Source organism: Phascolarctos cinereus, unplaced genomic scaffold (genome assembly GCF_003287225.1).
Source record: "Phascolarctos cinereus isolate Bilbo 61053 unplaced genomic scaffold, phaCin_HiC Scaffold_4;HRSCAF=312, whole genome shotgun sequence".
Taxonomy (NCBI): domain Eukaryota; kingdom Metazoa; phylum Chordata; class Mammalia; order Diprotodontia; family Phascolarctidae; genus Phascolarctos; species Phascolarctos cinereus.
In genome coordinates this window covers 210,666,314-210,691,269 of record NW_027555847.1, presented here as the reverse complement: position 1 = coordinate 210,691,269, position 24,956 = coordinate 210,666,314, and the positions used below count along the sequence as shown (strand labels likewise).

The 24,956-nt window shown below is 36.0% G+C and overlaps 1 protein-coding gene across 3 annotated transcripts in view; it reads right to left on the bottom strand.

Moving 5' to 3' along the window:
* Positions 1–24,956, bottom strand: part of MOSMO (modulator of smoothened) — a 72,100-nt gene that overhangs the window by 31,252 nt on the left and 15,892 nt on the right. For 2 of the 3 annotated variants that reach the window (XM_020965401.2, XM_078152889.1), the window contains exon 2: positions 12,516–12,650. The exons of the other annotated variant lie outside the window; for it this stretch is intronic. In XM_020965401.2, the coding sequence (XP_020821060.1) occupies positions 12,516–12,650 (135 nt within the window). The remainder of the gene's footprint in view (positions 1–12,515; positions 12,651–24,956) is intronic. 3 annotated transcript variants of the gene reach the window in all.

The following is a 24,956-nucleotide window of genomic DNA, read 5'->3' as shown; positions in this document are numbered from 1 at the left end:
CTAGCTATAATTACTATAAAATTACTCTCTTCTTCAGGAATTATGTCCTAGGATTCTATAACCCCATACTTTTTCTTCATTGTATTAGGATGGATATATATATATATATATATATATATATATATATATATATACACACACATACATACATATATATATATTTTTTTTGTTTGTTTGTTTGCTCATTTCCTAGGTCTCTAACAGCAGGAAAATCAGAAAAGAAATGGGCGCCCATCAATTGGGAAATGTGCTGGGTCGGGACTTAAAAAAACAAAACACAAAAAACCTTTGGGTATTTTATACTTTATATGTATGCTGTTAGTTCCAACTGAAAACAACAACAACAACAACAAACAAACAACTTTAAATCATTGACAAAAGAGTTCACTGAGTGGCCTAAGGTTGTACCAAGACAAAAGGTCCAACAGACTCAGAGGTGGCTGGCAAAGGTCTCTGGTCTAAGTTTTATTGTTGTCTTTGATTTTATATTAGTCTTTATTCCTTCTTACCCCACTACAGCTGCCATGAATACAAACCAACCAATAACATTTCATCAGAACCAAGAGCGCCTGCCTGACAATATATACTACACTTTGCATCTACAGATCCTGACACTTAATGAGAAGAGAAAGATATTCATGATCATTTGTTCTTTAGGTTGAAAACTGAATCACAGATTTACTGCCTTTTAGTGCTAGTCTTGTTTACAATGTTATAGACTTTGTACCTATTACTCTCTTAGTTCTTCTTACTTTGCTTTGTATCAATTCACAGAAGTTTTAGTATATTTCTCTGAATTCTCATATTCATTTTTCTTCAGTCAAATAATATTCCATTACATATATCTATATGCCATTTTTGTCCAGTGATTTCCCAATTGATGGGATTTCCCACTGTTTCTTTTCTAGTTTTCCTGCAGTTAATTTCAAACTCTTGACAGTAGCTATTGGAGTCCCAAAGCACAAAACTTGAAGTATGGTGCCTGGATTGGAGACTTAAGGCAGGCAGTATATAGTGCAGCCCTTTGCTATTTTTCTTTATGATTTTCTGTGGTGATTACCTTACAGGAATTATTTTTCTTTCTCCCTTTTTCGTTACTGCTCTTTTATTTCATTTGGCTCATTTCTTACTATTTTTAGATGTATAAGGAGAAAAAGTCAAATTTGGCTAGAAACTTTTATTCCATCATCTTTCCAGGAGTCTTTTCAATAAATGTCTACTGAGTTGAATTTAGGGTCAAACTGTTAATTTATATTGAGCTTGCAATTCATTAAAATTCCCCAATATGCCCCACAAATTCCCACAAATGCCCCATTTCATACTTGAAAAGGTGATTTTTGGGGCAGCTAGGTGGCACAGTGGATAGAGCACTGGCCCTGAAGTCAGCAGGACCTGAGTTCAAATCCATCCTCAGACCAAACTTGATACTTACTAGCTGAGTGACCCTGGGCAAGTCACTTAACCCTAACTGCGTAAAAAAAAAAAGGTGATTTTTTAAAAACTAAAGTATAGAACTTTAGATTTAACCACATTAAATTTCATCTTACTAGATGAGGCCCATCATTCTAGTTGTCAAGAATTTCAGGATCATGATTCTGTCCTCATTATGTTAACCTCTAAGGTCCCTTCCAGTTTTAAATCTATATTATTATGAACTATCCTGCTCAACTTTTGTTATTAGAAAATTTGATAAATATATCATTTATTTCTTCATCTAAGTGACTGATAGAAATATTGAAAAGCACAAGGCCAAGGACTGATAGCTCTTTAGGATACTCAATTAGAAACTCTTCTTGACATCAAGCTATTTATGACTTTTCTTTGGGTCCAATCACTCTTCAAGTTCCAAAGCTACCTAGCCGTATAGTCTATATTTCTTTTTCTTCAAAGAAGAATACTGAACAATTTTGTCAAATACTTTGAAGACATCCAGGTTTACTCTGTCTACATTTTCCTGATATGACAGGCTAAGAAATGTCAAATAGAAAAATGAAGTTAGTCTGCTATAACATGTTTTTGACACCATGCTGTCTCTTAAGCCATGAGGTAGTGCAATGGATATAGCACTAAACTCGGAGTCAGGAAAACTTGAGTTCAAATTCAACTGCAGACACTTTACTAGCAATGTGACCTTGAACAAGTCACTTAACCTGATTGCCTCAGTTTCTTTATCTGCAAAACAGGGCTAATAATAGCATCTACCTCCCAGGGTTGCTGTGTTATTATATTATTTGACATAATAACTGTAAAGTGTTTAGCACAATACCTGGTATATAGTAAGCGTTATATAAATGTTAGCTATTCTTTTTAGTGATAGCTACTTCCCTAATTGCCCACAAACCATCCCTTTAAAAATATATCCCAGCATTTTGTAATGAACTTAAGTCAAGTTCATAAGTCTACAGTCTTATAAGACTTATAAGACGCTTTCATTCCTTTTTTTGAAATTCCGGGTAACATTTCCTTTACTCCAGTTTGATGGTATTTCATCCGCTCTTTCAAAAGTTATTTATGAGTGGCTTAGCAGTAACATATGCTAGTTCTTTCAATACCCTAGGATAAAATTCATTTGGGCCTGATGGGTTGAACTCATTATGGCATTTAACGTTATTACTATCTCCTCACTTACTTTTGGTCTCAATTCTCCATTAATTATTCCTGACATTCTTCCCAAGCTGAAGGTTATTATCATTGATAGAGAAGAAAAGCAAAATAAAGTTGCTTCTTTTCTGCTGTTCATTACTATCATCCTATCCACCTCAAGTAGCAGTTGTTTTTGTTCCTTTTGCCTCTAAAAAAAAGCTAAAGAACTTTTTTTAGTGTCCTTAGCATTCATTATAAGATTCCATTCATTGAAATTTAGCACTTTTACATATCTGAGTGTTCTTTGCCATCCTCCATTATCTGCTTTTGCTTCCATCTTAAAAACAAAACAACAAAAACAAAAGCAAATTGATTGACAAGTAGAGGAAGGCACATGAGCAACAGAGTCAGAAGACTTGGGTTTGAATTTCGGGTTCTGCTACTAGCTACTTGTGTGATGTTGGGCAAGTCATTTAATTTCTTTAAGCTTCAGTTTGCTTATATAGAGAACAAAGGAGTTGGACTAGATCAGCTCTAAACAGATGATCAGATGTTCTTTTACACTGTTTCTGTATCCTTCTTCCTTATCAGACCTATATCAGCTGAATGTCATTCTTTAGACCCTCCATCTCTCTTGGTTTCACTTCCCCTTTTGAATTTTAGTTCATAAGAGCCTATCTATCTTTTCTGTAAACCCCCTGAAATCTGCTATCCCAAACAAGATAAAGAACTTACTGCAAATTACTTGAATCAAGTAATCAGTCTTTTGCCATCAACTTATAGTTAAGTTGCATGATGGTTCTAAAGTCAGCATGCAAAGCAAAAAACAGGGGCAGCTAGGTGGCGCAGTGGATAGAGCACTGGCCCTGGATTTAGGAGGACCTGAGTTCAAATCCGCCTTCAGACACGTAACACTTACTTCTGTGACCGTGGAGAAGTCACTTAACCCCAATGCCTCACCAAAACACACACAAAAAAAGAAAGCAAAAAATAATGTTGAGTAAAAATGAATCTTGAATCAATATCCTTAAGGAGTGGTGGGAAAGCGTCTCTTTGTAAAGCAATGGATATGAGATGGTTTCTATGGAAATAATTAAATGTAAAGTTTATTTTTCACTATGCCCAGCTAAGCTATTGATCAGGAAAGAGGCAGGAACCAGGCCTTCTAATGAAATAGAAAACAAAAACAGGTAAAGATTTAGCTTGTATGAAAATGGATGGTTAAGGAAAAAAATTTCTTGAGAGGGCAATTATAACATCACATAACTATTCCTATTTCCTGTTTAACCATGAGAGGGGCATAAGAAAGTCAAATGGAACATAGCAGGGGAAAGATGAATAGAAATACTAGAAAGACCTATTAAGGCTATCCCCCATGTTAGCTTTACTAGATTAAGCAGACTTAACAGACTGTCCATTGGCATCATGAGATAGATATTCTGCAATCACATTCAATACAAACAGATGCTCACAGCATTCTTGAGAAGAGTGTACAGGAACTGGGACCCACAGAGGCAAGAGAATGAAACCTCCCACATTGCTTTTTCTTCTTTACGTGTCTTTCCATAAATTTTCTATAAAGAATTCATTCAATGTACTGGAGGTCTCCCTTTGGTTCACTGAATATCATAGGGGCATACCAAAGTAACATTCACCCTCACAAGCTATCTGATGCTTTTTACCCTTAATATATGACTTGTATAAAGGAATAGTTTACCTATCAGATCTATGGAGAACAGAAGAATTCATGACCAAACAGGAGATAGAGAACATTATGAAAAGCAAAATGGATCATTTTGATTACATTAAATGGAAAAGTTTTTGCACAAACAAAGTCAATGCAACTAAGATTAGAAGGAAGGTAGAAAATTGGGAAAGAATTTTTACAACCAGTCTTCTGATAAAGGCCTCATTTCTAAAATATATAGAGAATTAAGACAAATTTATAAGAACACAAGCCATTCCCCAATTGATAAATGGTCAAAGGATATGAACAGACAGTTCTCAGATGAAGAAATTAAAGCCATCTATAGTCATATGAAAAAATGCTCTAAATCATTATTGATTAGAGAAATGCAAATCAAAACAACGCTGAGGTACCACATCACACCTATCAGATTGGCCAACATGACAAAACAAGAAAATGATAAATGTTGGAAGATGTGGGAAAACTGGAACACTAATACATTGTTGGTGGAGTTGTGAAATGATCCAACCATTTTGGAGAACAATTTGGAACTATGCCCAAAGGCTACAAAAATGTGCATACCCTTTGATCCAGCAATAGCACTTCTAGGGCTATATCCCAAAGAGATCAAACAAATGGGAAAAGGACCCACATGTACAAAAATATTCATAGCAGCTCTTTTTGTGGTGGCAAAGAATTGGAAATTGAGAGGATGCCCATCAATTGGGGAATGGCTGAGCAAGTTGTGGTATATGAATGTAATGGAATACTATTGTGCTATAAGAAATGATGAACAGGCTGACTTCAGAAAAACCTGGAAAGACTTATATGGTCTGATGCTGAGTGAAGTGAGCAGAACCAAGAGGACTTTGTACACAATAACAGCCACGTTATGCAATGACTAAGAATGTTAAACTGAACCTTTCTCAGCATTACGAGGATCTAAGACATCTCCAGAGGCCTTGGGATGGAAAATGCTGTCCACATCCAAAGAAAGAACTATGGAAGTCGAATCGCTCTCACTTATTTTTACCTTCTGTTGAGTTTTGTTTCATCTTTCTGATGGTTCCTCCTATTGGTTTTAATTTTTACTTACAACTTCACTAATGTGAAAATATGTTTACTGGGTATATAAATGTAAAGCCTATGTCAGATTGTGTGCCGTCTTGGGGAGGGTGGGGGGGAGAAAAAGGGAGAAAAATTTTCAACTCAAAAGCATATGAAAAAAAAATATATGACTTGTATATCTCCTTACTCTGTCATACACATCACTGATGTCTTTCATGCCATTTCTTTTACATAGTATTTTCAGTAATGTGCTGCAGCCTACTTAAACATACCAAGAAGAGTCTTCTACTGCTCTCTTGTCATTTTGATTCCTTTGGGATGTTCCATTCATCACAGACATGTAGCATAACTAGGAGAATACTGGGAGAAGGTCCATTTCAGTACTAAGCAGTTCAGAATAATTGAAAGCACTATAAATGCAATCTGACTCCAACCCTTTACTCAATTTCATGTTCATCTTACTCTTTTAATGTCTAGTTGACATCAGCTGACTGGGAATTCTGAACTGAAAGAGAAGGAAACTGAGAAGAAATGGTAGTTTTGAATTGTGGTACATTTCTGGAATAAATAATTCTGGGTAAGATGGGTAGCTTTGGCCATCTGAAAGGCAGTATAATGGCACTGAGCATCTGGAGATTAGAAGGTGGATGGGGCTCAAATATAGATGATCTAACTTTATAATTCAAGCGATATGGTATGGGGGGGGAGAAGCTGAATTTGGAGTTAGAGGACCTAAACTCAAATCCTCACTCAGCTACTTCCTTACCTGTGTAATCTTGGGCAGGTTCCTTACCCCCTCTGGGACTCAATTTCCTCATCTGTAAAATGAGGTGGCTAAAGCTCATGCCATTTGAGGATCAACTGAAAGAAATAGTGATGTTTAAACTGCAGAGATTTATAGAGAGAACTTAGTTATCTGTTTAAAGGTTGTCAAGTGGAAGGATTAGACTTTACTGAGTTCCAATTGCCCCCTTACCAACTACCTCGTGGACATTTCCCACAGATGTCTCCAAAATATGACAAACTTAAGTTGTATAAAACTGAACTCATTCCCCATCCAATCCCCAAACCTACTCCTCTTTCAAACTTCCCTATTTATTTATATTTACAGTTTACACCCCAAGTTCACAATCTTGGTGTCATCCTCAATTCTTTATTCTTCCTCATACTCTATATCCAATCAGGTGATTGATCTTACTGTGTCTACCTACACATCGCTTGCATCAGTCTCTTTTTCTCCACTCACAGGCCCTCATCACTTCTTGACAGGACTTAGTCCAAAAGGCCTCTCTGCCTCAAGTTTCTCCCCTTTCTAATCCATCCTCCTCATAAGCAACAAAGTGATATCCCTAAAGTACAAGTATAACTCTGTCATACACCTGTTCAAAAAACTCCAGTGGTTCCCTACACCTCTTGAATAAAATACAAACTCTTCAGTTTGGCCTTTAAACCATTTCTAATCTCTCCAGGTTATTATATACTTCTCCTCTATACATACTCTCCCTTTCAGCCAAAATGGTACCCCTGCTTTTGACTACAGTACATATAGCATTCCATCTCACCTTCTGCACCTATACCTCTTTACACAGGCTGTCTGTTTCACATGCCTGGAATGAACTCTCTCCTCACTTCTGCCCCTTGGATCGCCTAGGTCCCTTTAAAGCTTAACTCCAAGGGGCAGCTAGGTGGTGCAATAGATAGAGAACGGCCCTGGAGTCAGGAGAACTGGAGTTCAAATCTGGCCTCAGACACGTAATATTTCCTAGCTGTGTGACTGTGGGCAAGTCACTTAACCCCAATTGCCTCAACAACAACAACAACAACAACAAAAAGCAGCTCAACTCCAGGACCATGAAAATAATAATCATGATAACTTTCATTTAATACTACCTACTATATGCCAGACATTATGCTAAGCGCTTTTCAAATATGATCTCATTTGATCCTCCCAACAGTTCTGGGAGGCAGGTGTTATTAGTATCCTCATTTTACAGTTGAGGAAACTGAGGCAAATAGAAGTTAAGATCACAAGGCTAGTAAGCGTCTGAGGACTCATCTGAACTCAGGACTTCCCTATATAGGGAATTAAACCAAATATATAGGAGTAAGAAGTATTTCACTGGGTAGGGGAGAATAATATATTTGTAAACCAAGTGGATGCAAAAAGAAATCAACATAAAACATTAAAAAAAAATAATTATACTCCAGGCAGCTAGGTGGCACAGTGGATACAGCACCAGCCCTGAATTCAGGAGGACCTGAGTTCAAATCCAACCTCAGACACATAACACTTACTAGCTGTGTGACCCTGGGCAAGTCACTTAACTCCACTGCCTAGCCAAAAAAAAAAATTTTATACTCCTCTAATTTAAAAGAAACAGGTTTCATGAGATTCCACCTCCTCCTAAAACTCAAGTTTAAATATTTAAAAAATTATTTTGTTATATGAGGCAGTGTGACAGTTGAATAGGGCAGTAGACTTGGGTCAGGAGGATCTGAGTTCAAATCCTACCTCAGATACTAGCTGTGTGATCCTGGGCAAGCTGCTTAGCTTCTTTGCACCTCAGTTTCTTTATCTTTAAAATTAGGGGAGTGAACTTAATTGCTTCTAAGTTTCCAGCTAGCTCTAAAAATCTGTGATCCTCTAGTCTCATCTATCTTCTAGGACTTTTTACTTACCTTTAACCTACTTCTTTCTTAAGTTTAGCCAAGTAAAATAACAGTTAATAATAATACCTAGTATTTATATAGCACTTAAAGGTATATAAAGTGCTTTATATGCTGTTTCATCTGATCTTCACAAAAATCCTATAAGACAGGTGCCATGACTATTACCATTTTACAGATGATGAAACTGAGGCTGAGAGAGGTTAAACGGTTTGTTCAGTGCAACAGCTAGTAAGTATCTGACACAGGATTAGAAATGTGATCTTCCTGACTGACCCAAGTCCTTCACTTTATCCACCATGCTACCCATCAGACACAGGTTCAAATTCTTTACATAAAATTATTTTCAAATACAATGGGAGTTGGCTGAATAAAAGTGATAAATGAAGTTCAGGGAATGCATCAAATTGTCAAAGACAATGGAGAATAAATACGGCTTAAAGGAACAGGAAGAATATGAAGGACTAGTGAAAGACAGAGAAGTAGTGGTTAGAAAGGTAAGAGAAGGACGAGGAGTATAGTTTATCTTTGAAATCAAGGAAGGAAAGTATTCAAAAGGGGAGAGAAGTCAACATCAAATGCTAAGAGGACAAAAAGGATGAGGAACTAAAATAAGGCCACTGGATATGGGGATTAGGAGGTCAATGGTGTGACCTTTGAGGGCATAGTTTCAGGGAAGTGGTAGGACATAAGCCAAACAGCAAGGGAATAGGAGAATGAATAGTAAGGAACTGAAGATTTTGGATATAGATAACACTTCGTGAAAAGCTTGGAAGTGAATGGGAAGGCAGCCATAGGGTAGTAAATGGATGTTGTAGAAAGATCAAGGGAACATTTTTAAAAACTAGACATATCTGGGCATGAATTGTAGGCAGGAAGGAAGAATCTAGTAGAGAGAGAGTGCAAATGAAGAAGGCTGAGACCAAAATGGTTGTAGCAGGAAAGGAAATAAAGAAACCTTATGAAGGAAAAATTACAGATCTGAGCTTAAAGGGATTGCAGGAGTCATCAAGATCACCCTAGATCTGAATAATCACAGGAACAAAATTCAGCTGAGTGAATTCTAGTGAGGGAGAACTAACTACCTTCCCTCCCTCAAGTACCAGGGCACTTTCACTCATGTTTATCCCTAATTGTTATAAAGTTTTTCTTTATATCAAGCTTAAATTCTCCACTTTACAACTTCCACCAATGCTCTCAATTCTTCCCTCTGGGTTCAAGCAAAACAACTCTAATTCCAACCATCAAGTCTTCCTCTAAATTTTTCCTTTTTCATACTAACCATCTTTCAGTTCCTTCAACTGATCATACAGCATGAACCTAAGTCATTTTTGGTTGCTGTCCTCTGAATACTCTTGAATGTATCAGTATCTTTCTTGAAATGTGGTGTTCTCGACCGAGCACAATATTCCAGATATGATAAGACTGTATAGTGGGACTCTCACTTTCCTAATCCTGGACACCTGGAAATTTAAGATTGCTTAAGTTTTCTTGGTTATGGTATCACACTGTTGCAAGCTTGCAATAACCAGGACCCCCAGAAACACATAATATGGTGAATACATAGTAGAATGGATGAGAGAGGAAAAAAGGAAGTTTTGTATCCAGGTAACTGGAAAATTGCCTAAAAAAAAGATCAGTTTTTTTATTATTAGAATCAAGAATAAGTTACAGCATTGTAGAGCTACAAATAGCCATAGCAATTATCCAATTTTTTTTTATAGGTGCAAAAACTGAGGGCCAGAGAAAGTGCCATACAGGCAAAGTAATGGCAAAATCAGGACTAGGGTCTGGGTTTTCTGAACTAGTTCAGTGGCTCCCCCCCCCACCTCACATTATACGATGACTAATATTGATAAACTTAACCCTTCCCAGCAATACAAGGATCTAAGACATCTCCAAAGGCCCTCATGATGGAAAATGCTATCCACATCCAAAGAAAGGACTATGGAATTTGAATGCAGATCGAAGCATACTATTTGCTATTTTTTTTTCTCTTCTGTTGACTTTTGTTTGCTCTTTCTTGTGGTTCCTCCTATTGGTTCTCATTCTTACTTACAATATCACTAATGTGAAAATATGTTTAATAGGAATGTGTTATGTATAGCCTATATCAGATTGTGTGCCATCTTGGGGAGAGTGGTGAGAAGGGAGGGAGAGAAAAATTTTAAACTCAAAAGCATATGGAAGTGATTGTTGATAAATCAAAATAAATTAATTTTAACAAAATCAATGCCAAAAATCATTCTAATCACATATTACATTAGATACTATGCATAAGAGGACAAACTTGCCCTCTCAAAAATACCTTATGTTCATGCCATTTCTCTATTAAAAAAGAAGTCCCAATATTTTATATCCAAGTATAAGATTTTAGGAGGTTGGTCTTTGTAATTTTTTTTCTTTTGCCTTAGAGGAAACTAGGTAGTATATTAGAGTGGGAGCACTAGACCTGAAATAAAGAAAACCTGAATTTAAATCCTGTTTCAAACATTTACTAGCTGTGAGACCCTGAACAAGCCAGTTAACCTCTATCTGCCCCAGTTTCCTCATCTGTAAAATGGGAATATTAACAGCATCTACCTCCCAGGGTTATTGTGAAATTATGAATATATCATATGTACATATATGACATAGAGAACACTTTGCAGACCTAAAAATACCATATAAATATTAGCCATTATTACTGAAATAAATTTATAATTTATATTAATTCCCAATTCTATGTTCTCTCTCATTGTAGCTCCAAGAAAACAACTCAATCTTAAAATCAGGGTGGTAACTAATTCAGAACTAAAGGGTGCAAAAAATATTCATTGATACCCTTATTTTTTCAGAAGTCTCATTGCTTGTATTTTATATAGCTGAGAGAAAGAGCAAGTACCACCAATAAATTTCTTTCCACTTTCCCCTTTTAGGGAGAGAGTTTTTTAAAAAAGGAGTTAACACAATCAGAAATAGAGTGAGTGAAACCATTAACATCTAGTTGGTGCCAAAGTCAATCCTAACGACAAAGAAAAATTAACTAGTTTAATAACTTTGATTTATAAGAACAATATTAATATTAGAATTTGTATCAGACTTTTTTTATAAACATAAAATACTCCTACCAAAACCAAACCCTTTTCAATTATTCACAGAGAGGAAGAGTTATTTTCGAAATTTCGTGTTTTAATAAAACAAAGTATAAAATAAATTGTCTACTATTTGAAGTTAGGCTAGTATTAAATAATAAATAAGATAAAAACCTTTTTTCTACTGTTGGAAAACATGAATTTTCTTTGAAACAAACAAAAAACTAAATTATCAAAGCTACCAAATTTGAAACTAAGCATTCCAGATAATTCTAACAAACAATACATGGTTTTATAAAGACTGAAAACTGAAAGGAAAAAGTTAACAAACTAAACAGGAAATAAAACCATACACAGTGATTTCGTGGATGGTCAGATGTATAGGCACTTGTCACACTGGGTAAAGAGCATGGATTATCCTACTCTGTAAGAATCTGTTTCTCATTCACTGCTTCTACAAAACATGTCAATACCTTTCGCTTCCCAGACATGCCAGACTAAAACTTAAGATTTTTAGAAGGTTCTTTTGAAAGCATCAAGTCACCGGCTATTTTCTATCCTTTGAATGTTTGTTTCTTCTTTGCCCTTTACAATTAAAAAATAAAACTTTAATCACGAGTGAGAGAAGACTGATTTCTGTATAATGGTTGTAGTAAGAAACATTTTCTTCACAAAAGGGAATGGATTTACTTCTCACTGAAGATGAATGCCTTTGACAAGTTTGAAGGTTTTTAATTAAATAATAAAAGGCTTCTAATTATTCTCTTAAAAAGCAAAGAAGAAAAAAAGATATGTGAATAGTCTAGGGAATAAAAAGAAGGTGTTCAATTAGTGGAAACGAGTAAGTTTTCCTTCTACATTATCAAACGCAAGGATACAAAAAGTGACGTATATTCTCTATCACATACTTAAAGTCTGCAAAAACGCTTTAGTGAAATGAATATTCAAATTTATAATTCTTGTCTGATATTAGTAAATGAATGAATGAACTGACTGAATGAAAAAGCATTTATTAGGCATCTCCTATATGCCATGTACTGTGCTAGGTTCCAGGAAACAAATACAGAAGTGTGACATTTCTGCCCTTAAGGAGCTTACAGTCTAAAAGAGGGAGACAACATATATAGGGTAGTAATGGCTAGGGAAGAGAGTTTTTGTTTGGGAAGTCACAGGAATGATGAATGAAACCACAGGGCAGTTGTCATTCCCTTTCCAGAAGCAATGGTAGTACTGATTTGATTACTGTTCTCTAAGCAAGATGTGAAGGAGGAAGGGAGGAGGTTATACAAGTGACAATAGGACAGATAGCAAGATATCCCAAGACGTCCAGAGTAGGCGGATGTGAAACATGGTCTGGGGTCAGCTAGATATAGTTGTTTGGGTGAGTTGGCATTCAGACCCAGAGTGGAGTTCCAAAGATGAGTGGATTAACTCACCCAGGGAAGGAGGCATGGTCTCTGGTCCGGAAAATGATGCTGTTCCAGATGGGGAAGGGAGGGCAGCAGCAGGGCAGATGACAAGATGTTCCAAGATTTCCAGGGTGGATGGATATGAAGTGAAAATGCTACCTGCTGTGAGTTGGGCAGAAAAAAGTACTAAGGGCATTAAAATAAGAATCTCTTAAAAATAATTAAAGCATTCAATGTATGAACTAAAAAAGGTGAGCTTGAAAAGACCTAAGAGTATATCATCCTTTGTCACTAAGTGCAGCCAGTTAGTCACACGAGTGTTCAGCATTCTCAGAAAACCTGGTGCTAGTTAAACTATCTGACCAACAAAGAAGCATTAGTGCTTTCAGTCCATACACGGTCTTGAAAAATTGCAGTACTACCAGATCACTGATACATTAAAAATGATGTCAGAAATTTTCCCAGTTGTCTTTCATAAATGAAATATAAAGAATTCTTCCTTCTTGTTTTGATGTATATACAAAACAAAATTTGTTTTTACAATTTAGAAGAGACTGCACTGTGAAAATAAGTGTCTGGCTATAGACTCTTCTTATAGTATTGATGGATTATTAACAAGGTCATGGGTTTCTCTGAAGATAGCTCTTTCATCAATATTTCTTTGTTTCTCTAAAAAGCATGAACTAAAATAGTGACATTCAATTTAACTAAAAACGTTTCTCAGGCATCAGAATTATTTCCTTCATAATTTTTTTTTAAAATTACAAACCATTTGGCGTTTATTTTTTTTTTAAAGACAAGCTCTATCTAACTGCATTCAAAACCCTAAGTCATGCAACTGTGCTGACTGGCTCCACTAATTATATTATCTAAACTCAACTTGGTTTGCACTGCTAGCAATCCTTTTATTCTTCCTTAACTGACTCCTTAACACGTCACACACCATCTGTCTAAAATCTCTTCTCTCCTCAAGCTTCCTAGAATAACACCTCCAATTCCCTTACAGAAGATCTCACTTCACACTTTACCAAGAAAACAGTTTATTATTCTTGAGCTCCCTCTTCTCCCTCACTTTAAAAAAAAAAAAGAACCTCATCCTTATTGGAATTCTATACCTCAGATTCACTTAACATTATTCTTTTTTTTTGTTTGCTTTTGTTTTTTGTTTTTTTTTGCTTAGGCAACTGGGGGTTAAGTGACTTGCTCAGGGTCACACAGCTAGTAACTGTCAAGTGTCTGAGGCCAGATTTTGAACTCAGGTCCTCCTTACTCCAAAGCCGGTGCTCTATCCACTACGACACCTAGCTGCTCCTTCAAAATTATTCTTCAAACTCTCCTTTGCTCCTGTCTCTGATGAAGAGATGGTCTTTCTCCTTGCCAAAGCCTTGTTAAATACCTTAAGAAAAATGAGAACCACATTTCAAGGCAAAAGAGCCATGAACAGCTTCTACGTTCATTCATGTGTTAAATTACAAGCTGCCTGACCAATAAGGTGTGAGCCATTATTATTTTTTTGACAAGACTGTAGTATGGTATAGGAGACAGAGAACTGGCCTTGAAGGCAGTTCTGGATTCAAGTTCTGCCTCTGATACATACTGGCTATGTAACCTTTGGCAAGTCACTGTACAAAAGGTACCAAACCACATTGGTAGAAAGTTTCTTCCTATATCAGTGACTTCACAGGGCCGGATTCTATCCTTCATTAAGGCCAGAAAAAGCCAATAAATATAAACTGTACTGAGCTACTACCAACACTTGGGCAAAATCCAAAACAGTAACCTACAAATTAAAGTTTGTGTCAATGATAGTCTGAGCTGCCTAGTTTCTTTCATGAACTTCTAAGTCTCTCCTAAACAAGTGGCAAATATTTAATGCTTAGAGAAGAATTATAATGAGTAAAAAGGATAACTATAGTTTAGAATTAATTTACTTGAACTTCTTTGATTTTGTTTTGATTGGACCTCTGATTTTATCTGTATAGAGTTTATCATGAGAAACTACCTCTCCTAATAAAGATCAGCACCATTCTACAACTGATAGTCTTAAGGCTAACCCCTCTACTTGTTCAAATGATCCCACTTCATCTCATCTCTGCCAACAGATTGCCCCCTCTGTTACTTCCACTCTCTCATTTACCTCTCCCTTTCTACTGATTTATTTCCTATTGCCTACAAACATGCCTATGTCTCTCCCATTCTGAAAACAAAACAAAAACCCTAACTTGATCCTTACATTCCTGATAACTATGATTCTATATCTTTTCAAAAAGGCCACCTACAATAGGTGTCTCCACTTCTCTCCTCTTACTCTCTTCTTAACCCCTTACAATCTGGCTTCTGACCGTATCATTCCACTGAAACTCTTCTCTCCAAGATACTAATGATCTCTTACTTGCCAAACCTAATGGCTACTTCTCAATTCTCATTCTTCTTGACTTCTCTGCAGCCTTTGACACTAATGATCATCTCTGTTTCTTGATATCCTCTAGGTTTTCAGGACATCAGTCTTTTCTGGTTCTTGTGTTATCTTACTGCTTCTTTTCCGTCTCCTTTGCTGAATCCTCATCCAAATCACACCTTCTAACTGCAGGTTAGAACTCAGGGTTCTGTCCAGAGCCCTCTTCTCTTCTCCTTTTAATACTACTTTACCTGGTGATCTCATCAGCTCCATGGATTTAATTATCATCTTTATGATGATTCTCAAATTTGTCTATCCTTTCCAAAACTCTCTGACTCCAATCTGGCATCTCCTTTCAATGTCTTTTAGACATTTACAACTGAATGTCCAGTAGACATCTTAAACTCAATATGTCCAAAACAGAAGTCATTATCTTTCCTCCTAAACCCATCCCCCACTCCCACTGTAGAGGGCAATACTATCTTTAAAGTCCCTCAAACTTGCAACCTAGAAGTCATCCTGCATTCCTATCTCTCATTCCCTGCCTCTCTCCCCCACCACAGCCAAACTATTGCAAAGGCATGTTGAATTCACCTTTGCAATATCTCTTGAACATGCCCCATTTTCTCCTCTGCCATTGTCAACACTCTAGTGTAGGCCTTCATCATTTCATGCTTCAATTACTGCAATAGTTTGCTTGTGGGTCTATACTATGAACTTGTTATAGCAAAGATCAAAATGCAAAGCTAAAAGAAGGAATAAAAAAGACAAATATGGTAGCCTGTTAAAACTCCAACCTGATACTTGGCACCTCAACAAAATCTAATTCTCTATTATTGGTCTTATGGCTTCTGAGCTCTTATGTTTCTCCATTAAAAGATAATTCCATTTAATTTATACTTCCAGTGAAAAGGCTACAGACTAATACTAAGGGATATCAATTCCAAAACTCTATTTTATTAACACCCTAAAGAATGGAGATCTTCTGGGGCAGATAGGAGGCACAGTGGATAGAGCACCGGCCCTGGATTCAGGGGGACCTGAGTTCAAATCAGGCCTCAGACACTTAACACTTACTAGCTGTGTGACCCTGGGCAAGTCACTTAACCCCATTGCCTAGCCCCCCCCCCAAAAGAATGGAGATCTTCCAAATCACCCAAATGAGCCCTGTGCCCTAGAAGGTAATTCCATTGTCCTCCCACAGTCTTCCCACTAAGCCCTCCTGGTCTTTTTAATCCACATTCCTTTTCTCTCTCTCTCTCTCTCTCTCTCTCTCTCCCTTTGAGCATTGTCGCCTTTTCTTCCTTTTTACTGCCACCCTAACCTTTTCCCTATTATTATCAGGACAGGGGCAAAATCGAGAATAGAGGGAAATATTTTTTTAAAAAAGAGGAAAAGGACACATAAATCCAAAAATATTTATAGAAGTTCTATTTTTTGGAGTGGCAAAGAACTAGAAACTTAAGAGAATGTCTGTCAATTAGGGGATGGCTAAACAAATTGTGGTATATGAATATAATGGAGTACTACTATGCTGTAAGAAAGAGTAAAAAGGATGGTTTTGGAGAAACCTGGGAGACTTGTATGAACTAATACAGTCAAGTGAGCAAAACCAAGAGAACAATTAATAAAATAACAACACTGTAAATATAATTTTGATAGAATTAAGGACTCTGACAAAGCAGTGATCAACCATGATTCCAGGGAGCTAATGATGACCTATACCTGTTACTTTCTGTTAGAGAGAGAATAGATTCCAGATACAGAATGAGACACACATTTTTGGACACAGATAATGTGGGATTTGGTTTGATTTGTAAGACTTTTTTTTATTTTAAATTGGGGAAAGGAGAATAAATGCTTGTTAATTGAAAAATAAAAGATTTTTAAAAATTATAGAGGGAGAATCAAATTTTGGACTAAGGTATTATTTTACCTAAGGCTAGTCTCATGCCTCATTTCCATGAAATCAGAAAAACTAGTTAGGAAGAATCAGAGTCATGTATTAAGTACAAATTTGCTTCCCTATAACTTCCGTCCTTTGGTACTAGTTATATACAGTTCAGTGGTCAAAGGCTATGATCAAGCAGTTCTAAAAAGGACATAAGCTACTAACAAGCATAGGAAAAAATTATTCAAATCACTAATAAGACAAAGGCAAACTAAAACAAACTTGAAGTTTCACCTCACACTCATCAGATTTGAAAACATGACAAAAAAAGGGAAACGGCAGTTGTTCAAGGGCATATGTGATAGGTACACAAATGTACCCTTAGTTGAACTATAAAGTAGAGTCCAACCATTCTGGAAAGCAACTCCATCCAAAAAGTCACTTACCTATGCATACCCTTTGACCCAGCAATACCACTATTAGCCATATGTCTCCAAGAGCTCAAAGGCAAAGTATTTATATGTAAAAATATTTATAGTAGCATTTTTTTATTTTAGCAAAGAACTACAAACAAAAGAGCGTGCCTATTAACTGGGGAACAGCTGAACAAATTATGGTTGGTGGACAGTATGCCAGACTTGGGAAGCAGTAAGACCTGAGTTCCAATCTTGTCTTAGACACCACGTATCCCTGGACAAATCATTTCACCTCTTTTAGCTTGAATTTCCTCATCTATATGATGGGGGTGACAGTAACCCCTATTTGACACTGCTGTTAAAATCAAATGAGATAATATAGCTCTGTGCAAATCTCAGGATGCTATATAAATGCTAGCCCTTGATTATTTTGCCTTAAGAAATAACAAAAGGGACAGATTCCAAGGAACCTGTGAAGACTTTTATGAACTGATACGGAGTAAAGTGAGCAGAACCAAGAGAACAATTTAAAAAATGACTACAATATTGTAAAGTAAAACAACTTTGAAAGACTTAAGAACTCTGAACAATGAAATCACTCCTCCTGAGGACTGATGATGAATTGTGCTTTGCACCTCTTGGCAAAGAAGAGATAGACCAGAGGTGAAGAATGACACATATATTTTCAGATGTGGCCAGTATATCAATTCATTTTCCTTGATTATCCTTATTTGCTAAAGAGGAGGGATTTTGGGTAGAGTGTCACAAAGAAAGTAAGTGGGAATAGTAATAACGAAGGAAAATAAAAAACAAAAAAAAACTATACCATCAATGGGGAAATGCTCCTAGATTGGACTCTGAGCCAGACCTTCTTCATGATAGCGGTAACACCTTTGGTAAGCAATGCTCCTGTTTTAAGCCTTAATTAGAAGGGTGACTGAGGTTTTGCTATATCTTACAAGGGATCTTGTATAATTCTGATATACAAGGGGAACATTCTATTGGAGGCAAATCTTTAAGGCAGCATTTTATTCTAACGAATCAAATACTTTTTTGACAGTCAACTAACAATACAGTGGAATCTTAAATTCCCCATATCTTTCCATTGGTTGTGTTACGGTAGAGGTATAGTTTTGTACAGACCACTGCTTGTGAAATCTCACCTGTTCCCTCCTAATACCTCATTCGGGATCTACAGCGTCTTCAATGTATGGGTAGATTATTCTCACATAGGGAGAAAAGTAGGCAGATAGTGGTTATTCATGTTCCCTTGACTGCATTTTCTTGGTAATGATAAAGTCCAAGATTTTTCCATGCTTTTAGTATCTTTTCCTCCTTCAGATATTATAATGAATATCAATCCTGTAACAACTTCAAATTTCTAGTACCTCTAGCATAGATCTCCTCTATATATATTCGGTCTAGTACAGCTATTTTTCCCATTTCTGTTTTCTCCAGTGCCACTTCCAGTTAATCTAGCAGTATACCTAGGCAAGGAATACAAGTCCAAATGTGGTTGTTTCATTGTCTTCAGTGGCCTACCTGCAACTGAAGATATGCACTCTACTAGAGACCTCTTTCCAGGCTGATGTTATGTCTGGCTATGGTTTAACTAGTTCAAATTCTACCTAGAATTCCTACTTTTCTATCTTGTCTACAAGGATACAGATAGACGACACACTGCCTAAGCTTCTGGCAGAAAACCAAAAAGTATTAAGTGACAGGTTTAGTTATATTCATGCCTACAAAAAAGTATTAATATTCACATCCTTGAATATCAAATTGGGAGTCTGGACTTTATTTTGCAATCAATGGGAAAAGTGTAAAGTGGTATTTTAAGAAGAAGGGCTGAACAAATTATATAGCATATTAATGTAATGGAATATCACTGCTTCATAAGAAATAACATAGGAACAATTCAGAGAGAATTGGGAAGACTTTGAACTGATGTAGAGCAAAGAAAGCAGAACCAGGGAAAATATACACAATTACCACAATAATGTAAATGAAAATAATAGTAAACACAATAGAACTCAGATTAATTGTAGTGAACTATCTTGGTCCCAGAAAAAAGATGATGAAACATACTTAGCCTCTCTTAGTTGAGAGGCAGAGGGATACAGAAGTGTAATGCTGCATATACAGTCAATTTGTCAGTTGCTTTTGCTTAATGTTTTTATCTTTGTTACAAGGAAGGGTTCAGTGGAGGAGGTGATAACTCGAAATGACACCAGGAGAACTGAAACGTACCAATTTTGACATCTGCATTGTAAAAAACACCAGAACACAAAAGGAAGTTATAGTAAAATGAATATATGCTTCATGGGTTCTCCTTGGAAAAGCAAATAAAGGAAGTGGAAAATCCAAAGGCAGTAAGAAACATTTCAAAGAGACATCTGGTCATTTTGCACTACAGTGCAATAAGCACTTATAAAACGACCATTGTGAAAATCACTGCAATTTATATAATAATGTCTCTAGTGGAAGAAAGGTATTCTACAAAGAACTTAATAACAAAGAGATTCAGATGACATTTTGATTATCAGCATGAAGTAAGACATAAAACTGGGAACCACATGCCTGCCAAAAGTATTTGTCACCAACATGAAATATGTCCAATGTAAAGTCCAAACAGTAGAAGGCCTCCCTTTAGATGGTAGTCTTCCAGATGCTCATGTTTGCAACTGACACTACATTGATATTGACTACATTAACTTTGGGACACTACATAGATTCTCAAATTACATTTAGAATTATCATTACTACAATTACAATTATTACAAATTTAATTTACAATCAAAGTCCAGCCAATCTACACAGAAAAAAGCATGCAGATGAAGAATGTCTGAAAAGCAGCTGGATGGATGACCCATCCAGCTGGTCTGACAGCATACATCTCCTGACAACTACAAATGGACAATGAGCTGACTAGGAAGAAAGCAGCCTGTATTGCCTTTGATAATGTGCTTTTAGTATTATTTTAATGCCTCAACTTCTCCCTGAAATAAAGATCCATCTTTTTAACATTGATATTTTTCTGGTCAATCTATATAGCTGTGAGTCATGGAATACTACAAAGTGCAGTAAAGAAGTACATGGGAAGAATGATGAGGCTGCAACATACTGTATAGGAGAAACATTTTAAAGGACTTTAACAGAGATATAAGACTGGAAAAGGAGGTAGTCTGCTCATGAGAAAGAAAGGAAGAAGAGTGAGAGACTAGATGCTGTACTGTCCCTAATACAATGTTAAGATATCAAGAGGAAGGCCTCAGCACACTGTGGACTCCCCATCAAAGATTTACTAGAAGACATGAACAAGAATCTCGCAAGATGGGAAGGTGTAAACAAGTTATCTGTTCCATAAGAGGAATTAACCACATGAAAAAACATTTTTCAGAGAAATAGCCTAATTTTTGAAAAACTAGACACACCTGTAGACTGATTTTTAGTGAAGCTGCTGAGCAACTTGTGATTTTGATAACTTCCATCTGAACTTTCAATTTCTTGTTAAAATTCTTCATCTTAAATATTACTGTTATTTCTGATTAGTAATTTTATAAATTTCTATCAATTACTTGCAAAAGCACATTTTGGCAACAGAATACACCTAAAGGAGAGGTGAAATAAAAAGGGCAAAGAGACAGAATTTCACTCAAAATATATCACCTCTGCAAAATTATAAGTAACATGTAATAAAGGGAGACAGATGGGAAACAAGAACTGGTTTCTAGCTCTGGTTCTGTCACTAACAAGCTGCATGACCTTAACCAAAGACACTTTCTGGGGCTCACTTTCCTCATCTATAAAATGTCAGGTGGTACTAGATAATCTCTAAGATTCCTTTTAGCTTTAAATGCTATGATGCTAAGCTCTACTTTTTCTTCCTATGTAAATGACAAGAACAGAAGGCTACAAATGGCAACCAAACTGAGAAAGAACTATAGGAAACAATATTTTATTCAATGAGTCATATATGCGTGTAACAGCCAATAAGATGAGCTCTTCCAAGATTGTTTAGAAATAGCTATAATTTGGGGAGTTCACATAAGCAGTCTTTTCTAATTTTTAAAACATGGACGTTGCTGAAATGTCAAGGGCAACAATGTCTGGAAGATTATAGTAATATTGAGATATTCATCAAAAAACAAACTACCACCCATATCTGAATTCTGCAAAAGAAATAATTTAGTTTCAGTACAATGATCTACTCATTCAAATACAACTTCAATAATGAAAGAACTTGCAGTTTTAGCATCAAGTTTATGAAAGTTTAATCACAATGTAAACAAAGCTAACACTAAGGGACAACAAAACTCTGGTCCAATACAATGGTCACTATTAATATCTCACTAATAAGTTAAACATCCCATCTACCCTCACTGTTAACTTTGTAGGAAGGTTTGTTTGGATATCTCTTTTTATCAAACAATATGTATCAATTAAAAAAAATAACATTGGCTTACGAGTCCTTGAGATCACATTCTGAGCAGTGTTCAGATATAAGCGCCACATTTTAGGAAAGACATGTAAGTGGTAGAGCATCTAAATAAAGGAGGGCAACTTGAATGATGAAAAGCCTCAAGTTCATGTCATGAGAATCAGCTGAGGGAACTGTGAATATTTAGCCTGGAAAATGACAGACTTACGAAGATAAGAAAACAATCCTTAAGTACAGGTGCTGCCAAGAAGAACTAGGATAAGATTTGTTTTGCTTAGTCTCAAAGGGTTAGAAGTAGGAACAATGAGCAGAAACTGTAAATTGTTTTAATGAAAACCTTTCAAGCAATTAATCCAAAAATGGAATGAATTTCCCATGAGGTGGCAGGTCCTCCCTTATTACAGATATTCAAGCAAAAACTGGATGACCACGTGTCATGTTTTAGTGAACATTTGTATTCAAGTATGGGGTTGTAGATTGGGTATTTAAAGTTCCTTCCAAATGCAGAGATTCTGTGATTCATTTAAAGATGGTCAGGAACGTCTAACTACATGCTTCAGAAATCAGTTAAGATCATTCCTTTCTATAATTTTATGGATCTTGTCAAGGATCCAGGGTAGAGTTGAAATGATACATTTCAACTCTGTAAAGAACTGGACATCTTAACTGAAAATGAGTGAGAAATGTCTATGTTAATTATATAATCACACAGTTAATAGCAGCTTATAATTCTGAAACCACTGAACTTCTGATTTACTGAAACAGTATAACAGATATTAAGTTTGATGTTAAATTATTATTATTCTTTTTAATAAACAACTACTTTGTCCTTCCTGCAGTGTTTGGACTACTTTGAATAGCTGAACATAATAAAGTGTTTATAGTGTAGTAAACACTTGATCCAGCCCTTCATCTAAAATCAGGACACATGGAATTTTACATTCCAGTTCAGACACCTGCTAGCTGTTTCATCATAGCCCAGTCATAACCTTTCCAAGTGTGTTTCCTCTTCTGTTAAGAAAGGATAACACATAATATATCACACAGTTGTGAGGAGATCACTTTGCAAACTTTAAAGCTATATAAATGTGAATGTGTGATGTTGTGAGAGGAAATTCAACTTTAGTTCTTTTACAATGAAACCAAACTGCTTTAACTCTTATGAGCAATAAACGAGATTTCTAGCAGAATTTGTTTTACTTTTCTATTAGGTGAAAAAGACCTCAGAAACTTATAATTGTTCTATGTTGTTGTTCTAATTGGGTTTTTTTTGGGGGGGGGCTAGGCAATGGGGTTAAGTGACTTGCCCAGGGTCACACAGCTAGTAAGTGTTATGTGTCTGAGGCTGGATTTGAACTCAGGTCCTTCTGAATCCAGGGCCTAGCTGCCCCCTGTTGTTCTAATTGTTGATAAAATTTGAACAGCTCCGTTTTTAAAAAATCTCTCTGGGTTAATAAAATGCAGTTTATATTTATATAAACTCAATTTCTTTACCACAGGGGTCAATAACTTTTCAGAATTAGCATGCCAAATTTTTCATTTATTCATTCATAAGAATAAAGGAAGTAAAATGAAGTAAGAAATGTAAAAGTAGAGAGTAAAGGTGAAAAGATGGCTGGAGGGTGTAAAACCTTCAACTTGACACCTAACCCTCAACAGAATCTTTAAACCAGAAAACATTCAGATGTGAAATGGCCAACTGGACTCAATAATCCAATAAACAGAAACAGAGTTGGGGATTCCCTAGGAGCATATTCCCAGTAAATATGGCTTCTCAGCAGCATAGCAAATTAAGCAATAAAAATTTACCTCATTTAAAAAGAGTGAATGTATTATTTTACACAAAGGAATAGCATCCTTTGAACTTGTAGATTCTGGGGCTGCCATGGTTGTCTTACACCTGTTATCAGGTTATTCGTAACTATTCCTATTGCTCGTTATTGCTATCTTACACCCTGCTGTCACCATTTCAATCACAATACAATAAAATCACTGCGCATTAAATATGTGATTTTAAGAGCATCCATTAATAAAATGTGACTTATCTAGGAGCCACATTCCTCTCCCCCCCAAAAAAAACCCCCACATCTCTTACATTAAGAGTACGTCCATGGGAAAACAGAATTTTTTTTTTAAGCAAATTTCATTGAGTCATAAAATTTTAGATTTTGGGAGAGGACTTAGAGGACATCCAATCCTCCTTGTTTTACAGATAAAGAAACCGGGCCCAGATATCTCAAGTGTTTATTAGTCTCTTTTAAATAGCAAAGTCTTTCAAAGAAGACATCATATTTACTCTAACAATCCTAGTTCAGATAATTAATAAATATTAACTGGAATGGAACTGATTTAAATTATTTAAGTAAATATCCATAAGTGAAAAATTACAAAAGAAAAACAATACAACAATAGTTGGTAGTTCCTGGAAGTTGTTACCAAAATTGAGCATCCTGATTTTTTTTGCCAATAGTTCTCTCCAGAGGCTGGAAGACATCAAAATAAATCTTAGTGTTCAATGACATAACTTTTAAGGCATGCAGGTAAAATAAACCCAAGCTGAACCACATAATATCATTTTAGCAGCTAGAACTACCAAAATCAATAAAATCTTAAAATACTCTTCTAACTTGATGAACAGTCAAAATAAGGTCATTATAATAACTAGAAATCTGATTGGTTCTTTAACAAAGCTAAAATCCTACTCAGAATGACTTCCTTTTGTTTTTTTGGTTAGGCAATGAGGTTAAATGACTTGCCCAGGGTCACACAGCTAGTAAGTATTATGTGCCTAAGGCTGGATTTGAACTCAGGTCCTCCTGAATCCAGAGTCTGTGCTCTATCCACTGCACCTAGCTGCCCCTCAGAATGACTTTCTATCTATCCACATATAACTTCAGGCTGAAAGATTTTAGTACACATGAAAAAATTAAGGAAAAAAAATCTTTAAAAAAATGTTTTCTTGTGAAGTCAGGAGGACCTAAGTTCAAATCTGATCTCAGACCAAATACTTGAGACTTACTAGCTGTGTGACCCTGGGCAAGTACTTAACCTCAATTGCCTAAAAATGAATAGATAAATAAATAAATGTTTAAAAATGCTTTCTCTTCACAATTCAAAGGCTTAGGCATTTGATAAGAATGTAAAAATGCAGGGAAATAAAAGTAATTGAAACCTTTTTTAAAAGACCAACCTTACCCTAAATGCTACCATCCCACAAGGAATCATTGAGAAAAGTTTGGGGTCTAATGTTAGAGAAACACAAGGGTTAAGAACAAGTGAAAGAATTTAGTTCAGTTAAAACTTACAAATGAGTTAGGGGCAG